This window comes from Buteo buteo, chromosome 28, assembly GCF_964188355.1.
Source record: "Buteo buteo chromosome 28, bButBut1.hap1.1, whole genome shotgun sequence".
In the NCBI taxonomy this organism is placed as follows: Eukaryota; Metazoa; Chordata; class Aves; order Accipitriformes; family Accipitridae; genus Buteo; species Buteo buteo.
Window position 1 is genome coordinate 883,371 of NC_134198.1, and position 19,956 is coordinate 903,326.

A 19,956-nucleotide genomic window follows, 5' to 3' on the forward strand; every position below is an offset into this window, starting at 1 on the left:
CCAGTGACTGAGAATGGCAGGTATGGAGCCAGTAAAGCATCCAGTTTGGCAGCTTTACAATGGATTGTACTTTCCTTCGATAGTAGAGTTGCTTGGAGATTAGGTAGTACTCAGTGTGAAAAAAGATGGCAAAGCTCTTGTCTTTAATTTTCTGCATTGAAAGACAAGGGGTTTGCTGTTTCACAAAAAGGAACAATTCACTGAGTAATTTGAAGTAATTTATTCTGTACTCCATGCTCTAAATTAGGGGGATGTACCGCAGGTAGCTGTCCCCTGGTTTTGGCACACAAGCTGTCCTTCCCTTTGCTGTGGTGTCACGGTAGGAATAATGGCCCTACAATGCAGATCAGAACTTGTTTCAGGGCCTCCTGAGTGACAGGTCCCTTTCAACGTGCCGTTGAGATTTGCTGAGGATCTGAAAATGCTTTTCAGATTAATCGCAACCAAAAGGGCATCTTATCCAAGTATAAAATAATGATGATAAGTATCTCCTTCCTCATGAGATTACAGGGCTGCATCTATATTAGCAAATAGTTTATCCCTGCAGAAGTGATTTGTACACCCAAAATGTTGTTTCTGAGGGCGTGATGTCCACATTATATTCATTTAGTGGAGAAGGAGGTTGTTTTCGACTAGCTCTTGTCCCCTGAACTGGACACCCCTAAACCGTTGGAGTGCAGTAGATGCACTCTCAGGGTCATCTTCTGCTTTATTTTCATCTAAAAGGGATTACTTTCGTGTCCTCCAGAATCATTCCATGATGTGATCCAGATCAGTGTAAATGGAGACAACTTGAAAGTTTCTTTGAAAAGTGAAGTCCAGCTCCAAACTGAAATGCTAACATAAATGCACCTCATAAGAGTCTCTGATCCAGGGCACTGGAGGAACAGAACACTATTTGTTTGTTTTGTCATTCACCCTCCTGTTGTGCTCCACCTGCAAATCCCAACTACGTGGCATGCAGCAGGGAGCTGGGCACAGACTGGGAGGAAGCCAGGTTAAGACTGGCTGTTTAATGAGCTCCTGGCCATAGGAAAATGCTGTTGCAAGGCTGGCATAGTACATGCCAAAGCGAGGGCATTGTTTCTCGAGGTACACTCACTTGGATGAAACTCAGGACTGTATGGTCAATATGGCTTTTATGTAGCTGCCGGTACCCTTCGAAAGAGGGTGTTTGAAAAGGGGCTGGGAAATAGATCAGATTTTGCAAGGAAGCCTGGGTACCATTTAAATACTTCAGCCGCCATTAAGCAAATCCTGGCCCGACTTGAATCCATTCCTAGCAAGCCATCACAGGAATACTCTTAATTTTTTTTCAGTATAGGCTGGTTATTAAAAATTTCTTACTGTTTCAGGACACTGATGAGGAAATAGAGACTAAGAGGAGACTTCAAAATTGTGTGGCATATAGCATGATTCTCAAGACAGCATTAGTTATTATAGTCTATGTGACAGATTAGATAGCCTGGCAGGGCCAAAACCCCACCAGTATTTGATAAAACCCTGTGCATAGACAGAAAAGCTGCTGTAGTTTTCTACAAGTAAGTTAAAAATTCAGATTTTCCTTGTGTGCCTGTGGGGGCATACCTCTGCCTAGTACAATGTTCTGTATCTGAATTAGCTGCTGGACTTTGTGTTCTACTTCCCGGCTGGTAGCTGAAGGTTGGTTGTGCCAGCCTGGCTTCCTTTCTTTAGCATCTCTCAGAGTGAAAGAAGTCTTTTCCTATGCACTAGCTCAGGAATAGAAATTTGCATTATGAACCAGGTCCATATTTTGGAAGACCCTGGTCTAACTTTGGTTTCACTCTTTTTTTCCCTGGAAGTGGTGCCTATGGTGGCTGTGACAAATGAGCATGTGTTAGGACTTGACATTAAAAGAGTGGAGGAATGTGTTCCAACTCTGTTTCAACTAGGTTTACTCCCAAGCGACAACTCTCCTGTCTTCGTAGTGTGTTATGTCAGCTCTTAGAGCTATTTTGGTCATTGCACAAGCAAGCCTCATATTTTTCTGTGATTTGAGCAACGTGTCATTTTTTATTTACACTTGAACCCTTGCCTTCAAGTGTGGCCCAAAATGCGTAGGAGTCAGGTATAAAACATAGATTGGGCTCAGAGCTACCTATTATTTGTCAGAAGTGCTACTATGCTTACTGACAGGTATAATTGTCATGAAAATAGCAGGGGGGAACTTGGTCTGAGTCTTGCTTCCTTGTTCATCTGCGGAGGTCTGTCACACTGTTATTTGCCAGAAGAATTCTTTGGAAAAACAAAATTTAACCTTCAGTAGAGAAGTCATGCAGTAGAATCTGAATGGTTCCTGTGAACATACTAAATTTCAAGTCTGGCAAGACAGTGAATATAACCATAGCACTTCATCCATGTTCTTACACCCATGTAGGAATCCCAGAATTAGTTTTGCAGTATTGCTTGAAAGACATTATGTTTAAGATAGTAGTCACTTTAAATGGATTTAATAATAACAGAAATTTTTAAATTAATGTATTCACACTCTTAAAATACTTCTAATGGTATTGTTTCTTCTGTTTTTATCTTAATGCTTAATTAATTTTTGAAAGTACATAGGCTTGGGGTTTTTTTTTCTACATTTGGACTCTTGCAGAAAACAAGACTCCTTCATATCTTGACAATTGGGATGCTTGCCAGTTTTATGTTTTCATGATGTCATGTTAAAAACAGGATGACAATAGGAAGATTTTCAATTTAAAGCAGGAGTGATAGAAAAGAGAATGAGGAAGTCTTAATCATGGAATAGTCACCCATGCCCAACAGTATGACTTTAATCCACTGAAGTTAATCAAAAAGCAATTTTAGTGCTGGATGGTTGACCAATACAGTACTGTGACTGGGTCATCTTAAATTTTATGACACAGAGGTGGCAATTATGCCTTGAAGATGTTGAAAAATAAGGATGGTTATTCATCTTAATCAGAAGTTCATCAGCATGGCCAATTTTTGGATGGAACCCAGTGTGGGTACAGGTCATTAGTGAGGAACCTCACAGTTTTTTCACAGGATATCACAGACAGAAATGCTGTGACTTCTGTTTTTTTGAGGCGAGTGAAGTCACTTGGAAAAAACCACTACACTAATGCACTTGGAAAGAACTTGTTTATAGTTTTCTTCGTGAAAAAACTAGCACTTGACTTCCTATACTAATGTACAAAAAAGGATTCATGATACTGGTGTAGAAACAAGACTCGAAGAGACTTCCCAAATCACTGAGCTGAGTGTCCTGATCCTGCCTGCTGGCAAGATATCATCTAATCCATTTCTTATGGATATGTTTCTTGCCCTCACTGTGTTTATTTCCTTTCCTTGATTTCTCTGTTTCCCTTCAGCCTTTGCTTTGCTCCACAAGCCAAGCTCTTTCAAACTCCTCCTGTGGTTGATTCTTCATTCCTGTGACCATCATGGAAGACTGTCCCCGTATGTTTTGTGGGTTCAGTTTTTCTTTCGTGAAGACTGTTGGCCAGAATTGTATAGATTAGTCTGAATCATAGTTTAAGAAAATTCATACTTGCCCTTCTGTATCTTTATTAGAAATATATAATTTAGTAATTTATAGGATTTGCCCTTTTCACAGCTGTCTCATGTCATATTGATACTGATGTGCTCTTGGTGATCAACTAAAATAAACTAGTTATTTTTTACACGTGTTGTTTCAAATGATGAATTCCCAACTTGTAGCAGAAATGCTAGTAATCCCTGATACTCCCTTTCAGTACTACTTGCTGTTGTCGCACCTGGATCCACCTTTCAATTCTTGTAGTGATCCACAGAGTCTTCGGCTTAATGTGTAAATTCCGGAGTGACACTGTAGAAAATGCTTTATCTAAATCCAGACAAATTATATCTACTTCATTTCTTTGTCTGGAATATCAGTTATCTTATCAAAAAACCTGTCAGGTTAGTCTGGCACAATCTACCCTTGGTAACACTGCTACATTTTATCCTATGTTCTATTTACTCCTCTGTCTTTAATTTATCTTTTTCTTCAAAGCCTGTTCTAAGCTCCTGCAAACTGAAGAGGTCAGACTAATAGGCTTACGCTTGCCCAGATCATTTTCGTCCTTCCTTTTAAATATAGGCACTTCAGTTGCCATTCTCCGCAAATATTTGATGCTTTCTCTGCCTGGATAGATTTGGAGGCTTATCTCTGCCACTGCAATGGCCTTTATAAAATCAGAGTATACCTAGTGATTCAGGTCTCAGTGAGACATTTTGTTCAAAACCCATTGAACTGTTATCCTTTTTTTTTAGTTAAACTTTTGATTGGTTAGTGAGATATGAATAAAGAAAATTTAAATAACCATCTGCAAGAGGATCACATGTAGGATATAAGCAAATACTACTGCCGTGATGATTAAGTGAGTAGATATTACCCCCTACAACTTAAAGCTCCCTTAGCACAGAAACTGGGAGAAAAAAGTTTAAAGTGGCATAATAATATCAGAGAAAATGATGTGAATTGGAGCCTAAGTACCTTCTAATACTGAACACTTAACTGTGAGAGCTTATTTCACAAGGGTGTAGGACATCATTAGGCAGATTGAAGATATTAGAATATCCTGGATGTTTAAATATTCTGTAATCTTTTATGTTAGCACTTAAAAAAACAATGAATGGCCTGTGCAGGTCTAATGCTGGATTGTAACTATTAGTTTTATATTTTCATAAATACATAGAAGTATAGAATCTAACCGCACAAAACTTCATGACATTTTCTTTCTCTGTATTTAGTAATGTGTCAGCATCAATGTTCATCAGGTGAATACTCCTTTGCTGGTCCTGATGAAATGACCAAGAAATTTAATATATACACAGTTAAATACATCTGTATTGGTTGAGTTGAAGCTGGCTAGGAGGACAGTGCATTTCTTGTTTACCCTTTCTTTGCTTGCTTTATTGCTTTCAGTTAGGTGTTGCATCTGAAAATTAGTGAAGGTGCAAATTACAATCAATGGTGTCTACAAAGAGCTGGTGTTAATCTGAAAGCAGGGGAGACTAACACTGACAGCAGTTTAGAGGGAAGGCCATTCATCAGTATCACTGGAGTTTTCAAGGCGGTATCACAACCATACATAGTCTTTTGGAAGAAAAAAGTTTTCCCCATCATCTCTCAGGGTTTCTAGCTGTGAGGTGGCATGCAGCCAGGTGGCTGAAGCAGTTTCTACCTCTGGCAATTTAAGCATCCATGCTTATCAGATTTTGGAAACAATAATATATATGTAAATTTCACATCCAAGTGCTGTGAGATACTGTTGGCAAATGTAATTACCTGTATGTGCATCTGTCTCTAGTTTCCCGCTGCTGGGAAACTAATTGCAGTATGTAAAGAAAAATGTTTTTTTGGTTTATTGCGTATTTTCATATATTCCATAACTTTTTATTTTTCAGGTATTTGAGACATTTTCTTTTCTTGAATCTGTCTCTTCTTATAAAAGCTCACTTGCTAATCGTTTTTCAAGAACTCGTGTACATACATCTCTGTTTGGGGAAGTACGTGCTCAAATTTAAGTATGTGCTTAAGTCACACTGATTTAAATAAAAGACAAGTATGGGCATGCATGTCAATCATATGCTTAAGTACTTTTGGGAAGAAGAATTCATTTGCCTCACTGCCTTAAGTCTTAGCACAGTAGCCTTTCAAAAGCCCTCCTTATGGCGTTAAGCCTAAAATTCTTCAATCTGCTTCCACCGGTACACTTCAGCTGAAAGTAGCAGTGACAGCCTTACTGTATTGATCTGCCAACAATGCTTTAACTATTTCAAAATATTTCTCAGAAGCGAGGCTAAGCTCTCTAGGGTTGCTTATTCTGCTATGAAAAGAGCCACACTGGTAAACGACAACTTTTTTTCAAAAAAACAACAAAACCCACCCCTTTTGCTTTGCATACAGAGATTTCCCATGCGACTCCTCCGTCAGACCTGCGTGCTTTGCTAGGCTAAATGACTATTCTCTTTCCTTGCCCACCTAGATCAAAGAAAGCAGCTTATGAGAACAGGTCTGTGTTTTCCCCCGGCTTCATTTCAGAATCCGAATGCGCTTTGTGTCTGTTACAGGCTGTGATGTATGAAGCAGAAAGAAGATTGATTTTCACAAGCTACCTTGTACCTGAAGTAATGAGAGTGGCAAATTACTTGTTCACTGAGCAAACATGACGGGAATGTCATAGAGGGAATTTATATATATGCAAACACAGTGGGGTCACATCGGTGTTACTTTTACAAAGTGACCTTATCACCACAAGGGCATTTTTAATTCTGCATTAGCTTACACAGGAAAGGCTAAATAAAGCTGCAAATACCTGTATTGCATGAGATGTAGAAACTAACACAACTAATAAATAATGTAAGATTCAACACAGTATGGAATATAATTTAAATGGCTGCATTATTTCTGTACAACAGACTTGGGGTCAGAAGTGATTTCTACTACTCATTTAGGGTTTCTCTGAAGTAGCAAATAAAATATTTGTCATAAGAAGAAAAGTAAGAGAATGTGGGCCAATTTTCTATCAGGTTTTTGTCTCTTAAACATTTCATCAGGATTCAGTAGGGAAATAGGTTTACGCTTCTCTTCATGAACACTTGCATTCACAGGGTATATGTGTTTGCAGAAGACAAATGGATCTTACTGACACTGAAAGTTTCTACGTATGTAAAGCAGGAACGAATGAATTTTGAACAGCTTCACAGAGGCTGATGTTCATAAGAAAAAGAACGAAAAGGAGCAACAGAGAAAAATGCTGTTACTCCTAGGAAGCAGATGAGAATTTTATTTGTGTATAAGCTCTTACAGGAAGAATGAAAGCTATTATTTCCTTACATTTTTTTCTCCTCAACAATAAGATTACACGAGGTTACACTTCTCTTAAAAAAGGAAAGCAAGGCAATTCAGCACTGGCCATACAATGTAAGGTAATTCCGATGTCATTTTCCTCTATTTCTGAACTGCTGGAAAGGTGAGTGATCTCAAGCCCAGAAGCAAAGAAGGAAGAAAGCAGAAACTCAAAAGCTTATGGATCCTACATCACTGCAGTGAAATTGAAAATACGCACCTGCACATGGCAGTTTCGGTGCAGCTGAGGAGCTGGGCCACATCTGCTCTTGGGAGGGGGCTGCCAGGGAGGTGGAACACCAGTGCCGAGAGCCTCTGCAACTTAGTAGTGTATTCACCATTTGCTGCTGATGAGCCGTGGAGACAAGTGAGATGGATTTCTGCTGACACAGCGGTTTGTGAAGCTTCTCTGCAGCATCAGATGTGACTTCACCCTGAGGAAAAAAATCCTGCAACTTTTAACCTATTTTTGTCACTAATCACCAAAACAATCTATTCTTGAGTCCATAATACCAGACTGGTGACGGTCTCATGGAGCACATGTCAGGGAAAAAGAATCTCAGGGAGCAAAAGTAACCATTCCTATGAATTTATTCATTGTGCTACGGTGGTAGTGAAGAGCTGGTCACGGCAGAGTCATCTCACACTCAGCTACTGCGTGTTTGTATTATGTGGGTGACATCTTTTTGTTTTATTTTGAATGTGTTCCTGGAACCACCAAAGGAGCTCGCTTTCTTTTTCCTTGCCTCTAAGCACATTGAAAAATGAACTCAAACCCGGCAGCCTTTCGTGTCCTCTTTTGCGTGAAAGTGCTGAGGATTCCTTGGGTTTATCTCCAATATGTTGGGGTTAGAAACTGAAGGAAATTTTTGTTACACGTGAAGTTTGTATTTTTGTGTAAAATTGATTTTCAAATCTAGGCATCTCCTATAGCGTGGCTATTCTCTGTTTTGATCACCTTTGGTTTATGTGGCATTATTGAAGACTGTAAGGATCACAGCAAGGGAGAGGTTCTGCAGAAAGGAAGGTAAATGGAAGGGGAAAATGTCTCACAGAGAAAACCATTCAGGTTAATAGCGGTAGTTTGTCTGTGGAGCTCTGCATCACCTGTAGTAAAAGTAGACCTCATTTCAGAGCTCATTTGTTCTATTTAACACAGCCTGTTATGTTAGTGTAATAACAGTATGGTAATGGACTGAATTTTATTTCCTGGATGCACTTACTTGACATGGATCAGGGTTGCAGGAGGCTAATAGTTACGTTTCAGAGCTGAGGTCAAATGCTATCTAGTTCCAGTGTCTTCTCAGTGCTATATCATGGGCTGTTTTGCAAATCTGCAAAAAATAACCAGCATCACGTGGCCTCTCCTTGCTATCTAGCTGTTTGCTTGCTTTGCTGATGAGATGCAGCCATCCCAACCCCCCAGGTTTCTTGGACTACAAACCCATCATTTTTTATTTCTAGGGCTGTATTGCTACAGTGTGGCTTCTGTGTGTGTAGCAGGACAGCTGGGAGCCGAGTGCTTTGTACCTTGTTTGTGCTTATGCGGCCACTCGTCCGTCCTTGGACTGACCGCTGTGCGTGGCCGATGCACACAACCCCAGGTCTAGTGTTATACTGCATAATTAGTTTGAAACTTCAGATCATCTTCCAACTTCTTCTTCTTTGAGCTGCTGTATGTCATGAACGCTTTAACTGCTGAGATTTTTTTTGTTTTGTACTTCTGCCGATGGCCTCTGAACTATTAGTCCCAAGCTAGAACTGCCACTTGCACTGACTTTTCTGTTAATTGTGCCTATTATGGGACTGCTACAAGACAAAGTTAGGATTTTTGTCCTTCTGAAGGTGAATACCACAAATAAGTAATGCAGAATAGTGTAATAGGCTTTGTGGTACAGAAATGGTGTATTGTTTTTCTCATAATTGGAAGACCTGGCAATGGCATTGAGCCCAGATTTTCTGTGTCAAAGCTGAAACCCTTCCTTTACTTTGCAGAATGGTCTCTTCTATAGTCAATGCTGGCTTACTCCTCCTTGGTGTGCTGGGCTGTGGGCAGAGGTTTGTATCTTCCCTCTGCCACCTACCCTGAGGGGCTGCTGTTCACAGGCAGATAGGTTGGTTTTCTCTCTTTCCCCCTGCCGCTACTGTTTTTCCTTACGTATTTGCATTTTCTGCTGTGCATTTGCTGCCAGCCTCGCAGCACAGAGGGTGAATCTGGCATCAGCAGAGTACAGGAAGGAACTGTATTAGATTCAACTTTGCTTAATGGTGCAAGTCCCACTGGGTTTTGAGCAACGTTGGGTAGGTGAGGAAGAAAGATTTGATTTTAATGAGAGATGACTTGGCACCAGCATCGTAACAGGTGCAGTATGAGAATCCAGGAGTGAAAGAGTTAATTCATATTCTGTTCACAGAGATAGCTGTGAAAGAGCGTATGCTGAATGTGCATTCCAGTTTCATTTTTTTGTTCTTATTTACAGTGACAAAGAATGTATTTCCCTTTAGCTTTGAGTGCTTCATAGACCTGGAGCTGATGATGAATATGCAGTTTACACTCCAAAGGCATTGGAATCAGTGCAAGAAGGCAGAGCTTGGTGTGGTTCAGAGCACGCTGTGACCTCCACTGTGATTATTAATCAGTCAGGCTTTCAGGAGTGCATCCACCATCCTAGATATAGCACTTGCTTACTCCTCTCTCTTTTTCCCTCATAAACGTGCTATCTGAACCTCTGGGAAACACACTGTAGATGTGTGACTTCTGTCAAAGGATACCGAGTCCTGTTTGCTCTGAATTCAGGTTTAAAAGGGTTTGGTACACTCCTCAGCAGGTTCTTAGTTTTAGTCATAGTGTTTTGTTAGACACAGCCTGGTGTGGAAACTTAACCCTTGCTTAACAAGATCTCATCAATCTCCTGGAGAGCAGGATTGGCAGTTTTGGGGGAAGTGGTCTCGTTACAAGTCTGGAGATCACGAGTGGAGTTGTGGGGTGTGTGGGGGGGTTGCTTTATCAGCGTGCGGTGGTGTTAGAAAGCAGGTTGCTCAGAGGAAAGGCATTGCTTTGGAGGAATGGAAAGAAATTTAGGACTTTGAACAGGCTACTGGTGAATTCTGTATTAGAGAGAATTCTGTATTCTGCCTTTCACAGTGTTTTGGTTGCCCAGGATAGCATTGTACGTGAACAGAGAGTGTGAGATGCTCTTAAATTCCTTTGGGTTTCTTATGAACATAATAGGAGAAAAATGTGCAACCATACTGAAGCAATGCAGTTTTTTCTGCTCATAAAGGCACCCTAGTTCCAGGCGTTACGAAACAGCAATAATTTTGTTCAAGTGATCAAATTTGCAGCTTTTCTAGTCTAAACGATTTGAAATAGGCATCATCATCCTATTGACCTCTCAGCAGAAACACGACCATGTGCAGAGCTGTTTCCTAGCCAGCTCCCTAAGGCTCTTCTACGGAGAATGAGAAGTGAGAGAAGGTTTCATTATTATACCTCTTGCCACTCTCTACACAACTGTAATCCTTAAGTGCTAGAGCCTACATTCCCAAACTTATCTTTTTGGCAGGTGGAGGGGTATTTTGTCTTTGGAGGAGGTTACTGAGAAATAAGTCATGTGTTACCTTCTGCTTGAACCACCATGGTGGCTTGCTGTCACAGTGAAAACATCACTGAGCAAGATGAGGGTAGCTGTGTGCAATTTCCCTTGGTGCAGTAAATCAAATCTTTTCATTACCCAAAGATAGACAAGAGAGAGACTAGTGAATCCACCCTGCTCGAGTCCATGTTTCCAAACCACTTACATCTTCCTAACAGGATTTCTCTATGTGAGGGTTGGTACACGTGCTGGAGGTCTATTCAAATTTGTTATTGCCATATGACTCGTGGGCACAATCCAAAAAGAGTTGCAATCCCAAAAGCCAAAAGCTACACTGCACAGTCAGTGACAGCCACATTGACCATGACTGGCCCCAAACACACTAGTGGAACTGCTCTGTTCTTCAAAACCTGCTCCGTAGCTGCGTGGATTCATCCTTCTTGCCAGCTTTGGAGTTTGCTGTGGTTTTGAACACCGCTTGTGCCTTGAGAGAAATGTGATGAGTGGAGGTGTTGAATTCTCCTGTTACTGACCAGGGTGGAGGAATGCTGGCAGACCAGTGAGGGAAGTTATACTGATGCTTTATATGATGTACGTCATTTAGAGCTAAGCAGAATTTAAGATTCTAAGGGTTGTCAGCCAGACACTTACAAAAACTTGTTGAATTCTCCTTAAATTAAGACAGAAATTGTTTTTTAAAGAAGTCTCAAGGTAAATACTTACTTCTGTGTATTTTTGTTTTCAGGATGAATAAGAGATACTTACAGAAGGCAACAAAAGGAAAACTGCTAATAATAATATTTGTTGTAACGCTGTGGGGGAAATTAGCATCTGGGGCAAATCATCATAAAGGTAAGAAATTCTGTTCTGTTCTATTATACTGTTGTACCTGTGGCCTCTGTCAACAAATTCAGAAGTGTCCAGTCTATGCAACCTTTTTTCCTTATGTGTATTTGTGTCTCCTGGTATTGGTCCACTAATCGGTACCAAAGGAGGAGAGTTTTCAATGGATAGACTTTTATTCATTTCTTGAGAATTTAAGTATTTCAGTCCCATTTTCAGCATTCTCTGATTTTAGGTCATTTTGTAATGATGGTACAGTTGAAAAGATGGTAAAGTAAAAAAATCAAATAATGAATAGTGCTTGTCTCATAAAAATAGATCTATCAGATAGCACATATGTGTGCTACAAATGAATTCCTGAATGAACCTTAGAAACAATTTTTAGTAACATATGTGCTCCTAACTGTGTGCAGTTACCTGTCAAGGCTAACTTCATGGATAATGTGTGCTGAATGTGATGATTGTTTCATCACCAAAAAAAGACCGTTGCTTTGCAGTGTTGTCTGTCTTCTATGCTTCATTCCTAACACCAGACCAGGAACTTCAGTAGCTTGTGACAATGTGAGATTTGTTTCTTCTTGGTCATTCCAGCCCTTAAAATGTATACACACCAGCAGAAGCTGTGACGGTTTATTGAAGCTTGTAAAAAGGTCTCTTTTTTTGTGTGTGTCTGTGTTTCTGTAAACCCCTAATGCAAGGAACAAGCTCTCCAGATTCATGTACTAATATCTTCTTAAAGGCTAATATAACTTGAAATGTGATCTGCAGTATAACACAATTTTGAAGTCCACTTCTCATCTTCATGTAGTGTCTGTTGGCTGTTTATCCACTTATTCAAGATCAGAATAAACACTAACAACTTGGGTAAAGTAAGGCTGGGACATGAACACTACCAAGACCTAAGGAGTTAAATACTGGGGGAGGATTCCCATAACACCTGTCAGTTCATCTCTCTGTGTTCATGTACATTTTATTATGTTCCCTCTGATGACAGGATTTTATGAGCAGGTATTTTATATATCCAGCTGCTAGATATTTTTCTGCTGTGTGAAGATATCTTTTTTCAAAATACCTCACTGATGAAGGACTTCAGGATGTGGAGGCACTTTCTGCAAAGTCTTTTGTGAGTTGCAATTTGGCTGCAGACAAAACAGATTCTGATGTGGTCCTGCAGGCCACCAAAGATGGGTGTTTTGCCAGACGGGAGCCGTGTTGACACCCTTTGCTCAGCCTTTGTTCCCCCTCCGAACCGGAATATGGATTTGTGCTGTGGCTTACCAGTTTAGTCATCTGGTGAAAAAGAGCCAAGATATCCTAGCCCGGATTTGGAATTCTTTTGTCTTTGGTTATCTTTCTTTAAAAATCAAAAAGCCCATCTCCAGATCATGTTGATTCCATCCACAAAAGCTGGTCAAGCTGGTTTTGCTTCAATTCAGTTCAAACTTTGCCAAAGTATGCTTGCTACTGTTTTTGAAAAAATGATGAGTAAAACCTGTCACCAAGTATTTAATGGAAAAAAATTATAATCCTAAGGACTATTTGGGGAATTAGTGCTTCATAATTGAAAATTAAATGATCCTCCACCAATTTTAGCTTTCCAGATATATTTATGCAAGGGAAACCTCAGCAGAGCTATACCATTAATTATGTGGACAGTACTTGGCATTTGAGCCCCAGCCGTAGAGCAGAAATAAGTTGAGAAATATTGAACTTGATGTTTTTAGATTAAAAAAAAAAATATATGCACAAGTCCCCTGCAAAATTGGGTTATTAGCTGTAGGGACTTCTTTACATTCCTGCAAGTTAACAAAAAGCTTTGGTTCTTTAAGTTGTAACTTTTCACCCCTTTAGCAAAATATATTAAGTCTTGCAGGGAACAATAATAAGAAGAAGCATGATTTGAGTGGTTAATTTAGAAAAGCAACTGTTGTTCATGTTCAGATTCTTTTGGGAAGAAAAAAATATTCAGAAGGATTCTGGCCTGTAGATTTAGTAGATCTCCAAATCAGCTGCACTCATTGTATATGGGCGATTATTTTAAAAAGCACAAATCAGAGTTATGCAGCTCAGCTACCATTGATTTCCAAAGAAACTAGAAGATTAACTTCCCGTTGTGTCAGAGAAAATCTTCCCCCTACTCTAATAGCAGAAATGGTGCTAAGGTGCAGTCAAGGAAAACCTGACACTGTTCACCTTTGCATGGAGTTTCCAAATACTGAGAAATATGTGAGTTTCTTCAGCAATAATTATCCCTAGCATCATTAATCTTCATTTATAGAAGTCTTTACTAATATATTGACACGACAAACCCTAATGACTTTGAAGGAGCCCTTACAATTTCAAAGATCGATAATCTACATTTTAAAAAATCTTTACTTTCCTATTGACTTAGTCATATTATGCTTCAGTTGTACCAACTCTTAAACCCGTCTCTTTTTCTGAAGGCTATTGTAAAAGAAAAGAAAAAGAAAAAGCAGGAAAGATCATCAATGTGTGAAAAATTGTTTAATGAGCATTCTGCTCTCCAGACAGACTTCAGCAGGGATATAAACAGATGACTCTGACAGGCCATCTCTAGGCTTGTTGTGCTTATATCAGGGATACGGCACAAATGAGAATTCCCAAGTCAGCAGCAAGAAAACCAGAGGCTGAGGCAGGGCATGGTGAGCCAGGCTCTGAGGTCCAGTTAGAAACCACCAGGGTTACAAAGTGGGATTTCAGATTGCAGCTTTTCCGTCTCAGGTGTGTGGGCACCAAGTCTGTCCTTTTTCTTGAGAAGACTGGTTTGAAGAGACATCTGCTCCCTTTATCTTGGCTGATTCTTAAAGTTTCATCAGTCTGGACAGAACATCCAGGAGCTAAAATAGATAAGTGCTCAAAGTGTTTAAAACACAAAGCTCACTTTTTCACTGCATAGAGTATTATGAGTTTTCCTGAATAGTTCCTGGGTGTGCACATACTTATATTCCAATTATCCTGCCTTCTGAAAAGAAACAGGAACTCTGCTTTTTTCTTTTTAATTTTGCTGGGGACCCTGATCCTATGGTGATGTGTGCCTTAGCCGAGAACATGAACATGGGAATCAGTCCGCAGTACCAGATCCATTTGTACTGCAATAGCTATGTATGAGAAGACAAGTAGAGAGTGGCATATCAATCTCCAAAAGGATGTTGTCAAGGTTATGAGTCTAAAAACTGATATACCTTGAGGGTGGCTGAAAGAAATCCATAAGGCTATTTTATTATAAGATTGATCCTGATCCTCTTACTCATTGCTAGCCCTTGGAAAACAAATAAACCTGTGCAAACATACAGTATTCACTGACAGATATGGCAGGCAGGCATCAGTTCAGCATCACTGCCAGTTTGCTATTTGTCATAGGGAACGTGAATTGGTTTGGTGGCCATTGTACCACAGGGTTGTGGTTTAACCCCAGCCGGCAGCTCAGCCCCACGCATCCGCTCGCTCACTCAGCCCCTGGTGGGATGGGGGAGAGAATCGGAAGGGTAAAAGTGAGAAAACTCCTGGGTTGAGATAAAGACAGTTTAATAAGGAAAGCAAAGCAAACCAAGGAATCCGTTCCCCCCTCCCCCCGGGCAGGCGGGTGTTCAGCCATCCCCAGGACAGCAGGGCTCCATCATGCCCAACGGGGACTGGGGAAGACAAACGCCATCGCTCCCAACGTCCCCCCTTCCTTCTCCTTCCCCCAGCTCTATATGCTGAGCAGGACATCCTACGGGCTGGGATCTCCCTTGGGTCAGTCGGGGTCGGCTGTCCCGGCTGTGTCCCCCCCCAACCCCTCGTGCCCCCCCCAGGCTCCTCGCTGGTGGGGTGGGGGGAGAAGCAGAACAGCCCTTGGCTCTGGGTGAGCACTGCTCAGCAGGGACGGAAACATCCCGGGGTTATTGACACTGTTTCCAGCACAAATCCACAACACAGCCCCATACCAGCTACTGTGGAGAAAACTAACTCTATCGCAGACAAACCCAGCACACACAGCCGATGTTTAAGGTTTCAAGTGTTGGACTGGTCCTTTATAGAAAGAAATATACTGGTAGCCCCTTACAAGCACTCCTTTTCAGACAACAGGCTACCGTGAGACACAGTTTCTACCCGAAAACTAAAAACTCTTTCAAAATTTGGATTTCTTTGAGTTTTTTGTGATTACTAAGTTTTTTTACATTGGTAATGCAGTAAGGTGATCTAAATAAATTAAGGGTGCTTCTGAATTCCTCAAAATACAAAACAATAAACTTTATATCAAATTTTAAGTCCCCAGACAAAATAAAAAGCTCTTAAAAATATGGCTGATCATGAATTCTTGCTTGCCAGAAGGAATTTATTATGGAACCAGAAAACACTCTAGGTAGATAAGTAAAGTAATTGAGTATTTTTGGTCTTACTAGATGAAAAGGCATGATAATTTATTTTCATTTAAAAAATTTCTCTCAGAAGCTGAACTTATTCATCTGATGCCTATCAAATAGTTAAACTAAACTCTTTATTGCTTGTGATACAGAATTGCTCCTCCTACTTGTCTGTGAATTTGCACTAAATTAGAAGTCGGAGGGAATGTCTTGCTATTCACAAGGAGAAAATGAATCTTGGTTTGTGTTCTGCAGCCCAGCTGAATGAAGGAGCCAGAGCCTGTAAAGCTGCTAGTTAGATTACCCTCCCTGGATGAGTCTGCCTTTCCCAGCTGCCATGTCAGGGCAGAAACACTGCTAGCATCAGTGTTACGATGTAGGACACAGCCTGGACACACGTGCCTGGAGTTTGGGAATGGGTATGGCTATGAGAAGCAAGAAACCCAGGGGTAGCAGGGGCACACTTTCAGGTGGTACTGATGTGCTTATGTCTATGGCTGGACTTTCATTAGCAGTCATCTTCTTCCCTTTTCACCATGCCTCTTTCCTTTTATTTTGTGAAAAGAGTACAAATAATATGTGGAGGATGGTCCTGGAAAGCATAAGGAACTGTCTGAAGATTTTAAGTCGTTGTGGAACCAAGTTAGGAATGCAGCTTAATTGTAATCATTGTCCCTGGGTATCTTGTTTTCTTTGGGTAACTCATCTTTTCTGTTTGCTCTGGAAGACCTTTCAAGTCTTATGTCTAGATTTATCATGTTATCTCTCAGGAAGATGAACCAAAAGGTGGCAAGCCCTGAGCAGGACTCCATATAGTCTAACACACATCCCACATGTTTGCGTCTTTGAGAACGTAAACTTTTTTTAGGGGAAGAAATCTCATAGTAATGAACAAATTTACTGAAACGTGATACTGTAGTCCGGTATGGGCAGTAGTGTGCCCAGTTCTGGAGAGCGAGTGGAAGGACTCGTAGCCCTTGCAGACAGGCAGGGTGGTGCAAGTTCATTCTTTTGCTTCTAGCATTCAGCGGGGCTCTCGTAGCAAGTGCAGTAATGCTGACACTGCGCTGCATCAGCATGGGACAGGCTCCTGGCTGTGCCTGACCCTTGGGCTGGGGAACTGATTTGTTCTCGGGAGAGATAATATAGCACTTTGTTAAAAGCTATGGTAGTGGCCCGTGTGCATTGCCTCAATGCCCTCACGCCTGTTTCTTGCACAAGGGGTGAAATTCACTGTTGAGGTGGGACAGCTGTTCAGATGGTTTAATAGGGGATTTTTGTTGTATTTGTGGTTCTTTTGTATCACCAGGGCAGTGCGAGGGACTTGAGGCACGCTGATGCATCTTGTGCAATGCTTTCCAAACTTGTGTCTTGGTGGTGTGAATTGGGCCTTAAAGATACTGTTGATCCTCTGATCCTTGCAATAGATTTTCTGCTAGCCAAACTTTCTCCTTACAGTTCTCCACTGACTGATATTCACCTAGTGGCCTATGTGTAACATGTGACTTCCTGTTCAGATGTCAGTATATAAAGTCCAATACTGGCTTGCGCTCCCTGAACTCCCAGGACAAAACTTTATTATCAGAAGTATGGTACATTACAGATGTGGGTAAATGTACCTTGAAGTTTACTAAAAATGATGCCCAAGTATCAGTGCTTCTGAGCACTGATGATTAGTTCTGCTTATTTGTCTTCCTGATTAGCTGTTTGCTGTATGTTTAAATCTGAAGCAGCAGAGCAGAAGCCATTGTTTTTCTTGTGCTGACTGCTTGCTATAGACCAAATGAAACTGTCTTGAGTGGGCTGGGAGAAAGCCTCCAGAGCACATGGGTGGACAGGTAGAAAAGGAGAGAGACTGGCTTGCAGGAAGCCTGCAGCAGGAGCAAAGACTGGGGGCTGGCTGAGAAAACGGATGAAGAGGCAAACAGGTAGCCTTTCGAGGTGATGGAAGAAAAGGGGTTTCAGGAGCCAGATGTGTCTGTGTTGAGGGGTTCTGGTCTGAGGGAAGACTTGGAAAGAGGAATCCATCCCAGCAAGGGCAGGTTTGTTTAAAGGCTCTTTTATTTCCGTTCAGCTTGACTCAGCACCACAGAGCTTTCTCTGTTATAAAAGATGTTTGTGGCTAGCTTATAATAATGACTTTGAATTATTAGTCCTGATGAAGTTTTAGGACAGTCTGTAAGAGAAGGCCCACCACAGATCTCTGACTGACTTCGGTCTCATTGCATTTTGTATGAAAAATCATGTCAAAAGTTCTTGAACGTTGTATCCACTGGAACATCACAGAATATATGTAACCAGTTCTACTGCTGGGAATCACACTGGAGGTTACAATTGTTCAGAAGGGCTGGTGAAGGACCGTATCAGTCCTTTACTCTGGTGCCTTGGTATTGCATTAAGACTGTGCGCGTTACTAACAACCATGTTCAGAAGCTTGGGTAAATACCTACAACATGTTGCAGCTAAATAATGCTGTCTAGTTTACTTTGTTCAGGAAAATTAGGGGGTTGCCTATCATTTTGGTGTTTGAGATCTACATTCCTAGTGTTAGAGTCTCAGTGTCTAGATAAGAATAGTCCTAACCCATACATGTGAGGCCACTGAAGTATTCAAACCTTTGTCTTTCTGTAGAAATGCCTTCATCATGAAGTTATAGTGTTTTAGTATGAATGTACCTTTGTCCTTTCTGCTGAGGATTTTACACCGTGTAAAAGACAGCATTCATAATGCATAAACAGAGGGTGTTTGTCTTCAATTTTTTAAGCAGTAAGTACCCTTAGTGCAGAGGGCAGAAATCAGATAAAAGACATCCCTCCTTCTAGCTAAGTAACCACTAGATAGCCACATGCTCCCTCTTGTTCTCCTTCCTTCCTCAAGGAGTCCTGCTGGAGGTGATCGCATTCTTTGGGGACATAAGCTATGTGGTTTCAAACCACTTTGAGCTGGAGAGGGCACTGAACACAGATCTCCCAGTTCCATGATATGGGCTCCAATATAAAGAGTAAGCAGCAACAGTACTGTTTTTTCCTCAGTTTGCAGTTTTTTGAAGAGCTTGTACCATAACATTTGATGAGGGATCTGACCCTGGGTTGTGGTTTAACCCCAGCCGGCAGCTCAGCCCCATGCAGCCGCTCGTTCACTCAACTCCTGGTGGGATGGGGGAGAGAATCGGAAGGGTAAAAGTGAGAAAACTCCTGGGTTGAGATAAAGACAGTTTAGTAGGGAAAGCAAAAGCCGCACACACAAGCAAAGCAAACCAAGGAATCCCTTCCCCCCTCCCCCCGGGCAGGCGGGTGTTCAGCCATCCCCAGGACAGCAGGGCTCCATCACGCCCAACGGGGACTGGGGACGACAAACGCCATCGCTCCCAACGTCCCCCCGTCCTTCTCCTTCCCCCAGCTCTATATGCTGAGCAGGACATCCTACGGTCTGGGATCTCCCTTGGGTCAGTCGGGGTTGGCTGTCCCGGCTGTGTCCCCCCCCAACCCCTCGTGCCCCCCCCAGGCTCCTCGCTGGTGGGGTGGGGGGAGAAGCAGAACAGCCCTTGGCTCTGGGTGAGCACTGCTCAGCAGGGACGGAAACATCCCGGGGTTGTCGACACTGTTTCCAGCACAAATCCACAACACAGCCCCACACCAGCTACTGTGGAGAAAATTAACTCTATCGCAGACAAAACCAGCACACCCTGTGGGTAAATTTTATGTGTTCAACATGCACGTTCTGGATCTGTGGGCCTGTCAAAGGATGTAAGAGTTCTGCATATTCCTAGGTTCTTTACTGGAATTAGGTAGGAGAAAACTCTAATATTTAGATGAAGGAAGTTGCAAAGAGAGATGTGTGTGGATGCCTTAGGAGCTACCAGGTGAGGCTGGAAAATATCAGTGGGGTCTGTCAAAATATTAGATGGAGGCATCCACTTGTCTATTGTCGATCTGTCAGTCCTGCTTCATCAAACTCTTTTGTCATAATTGCTAAATGTCTCAAACATGGATAATCTTATCTCTTGTGGAAGTTTGTCCCAGAGATAGATTCTCTTAAATGAGAATGCTTTGTGTGCAGCTTTCACTAACTTAATTCTGAGTATAATTAATGTTTAAATATAGAAACAAAGGAAGATGATAGTTATTTTAGCAGACATGGGGAAGAAAGATATTAGATGTTCTTATCTAGCTTGAGCATTAATTGAAAGTTTCAGTTATATCAGGATCAGAACCTGATCCCAAAATTGCCATTTGCTTGAAGATAAAATAGAACAGTCAGTCAAACACTTTCATATCAGTGTTTGCCA

General features: G+C 41.4%; 1 protein-coding gene across 2 annotated transcripts in view; it reads left to right on the forward strand.

Annotated features, from left to right (window-relative positions):
* The window catches only part of TAFA2 (TAFA chemokine like family member 2), a 199,571-nt gene that overhangs the window by 131,740 nt on the left and 47,875 nt on the right, over positions 1–19,956 (forward strand). For both annotated transcript variants that reach the window (XR_012654633.1, XM_075059120.1), the window contains exon 2: positions 11,204–11,310. Coding sequence is in view for 1 of the 2 variants with exons in the window: in XM_075059120.1 (XP_074915221.1) it covers positions 11,204–11,310 (107 nt within the window). In the remaining variant the exon portion in view is untranslated. The remainder of the gene's footprint in view (positions 1–11,203; positions 11,311–19,956) is intronic.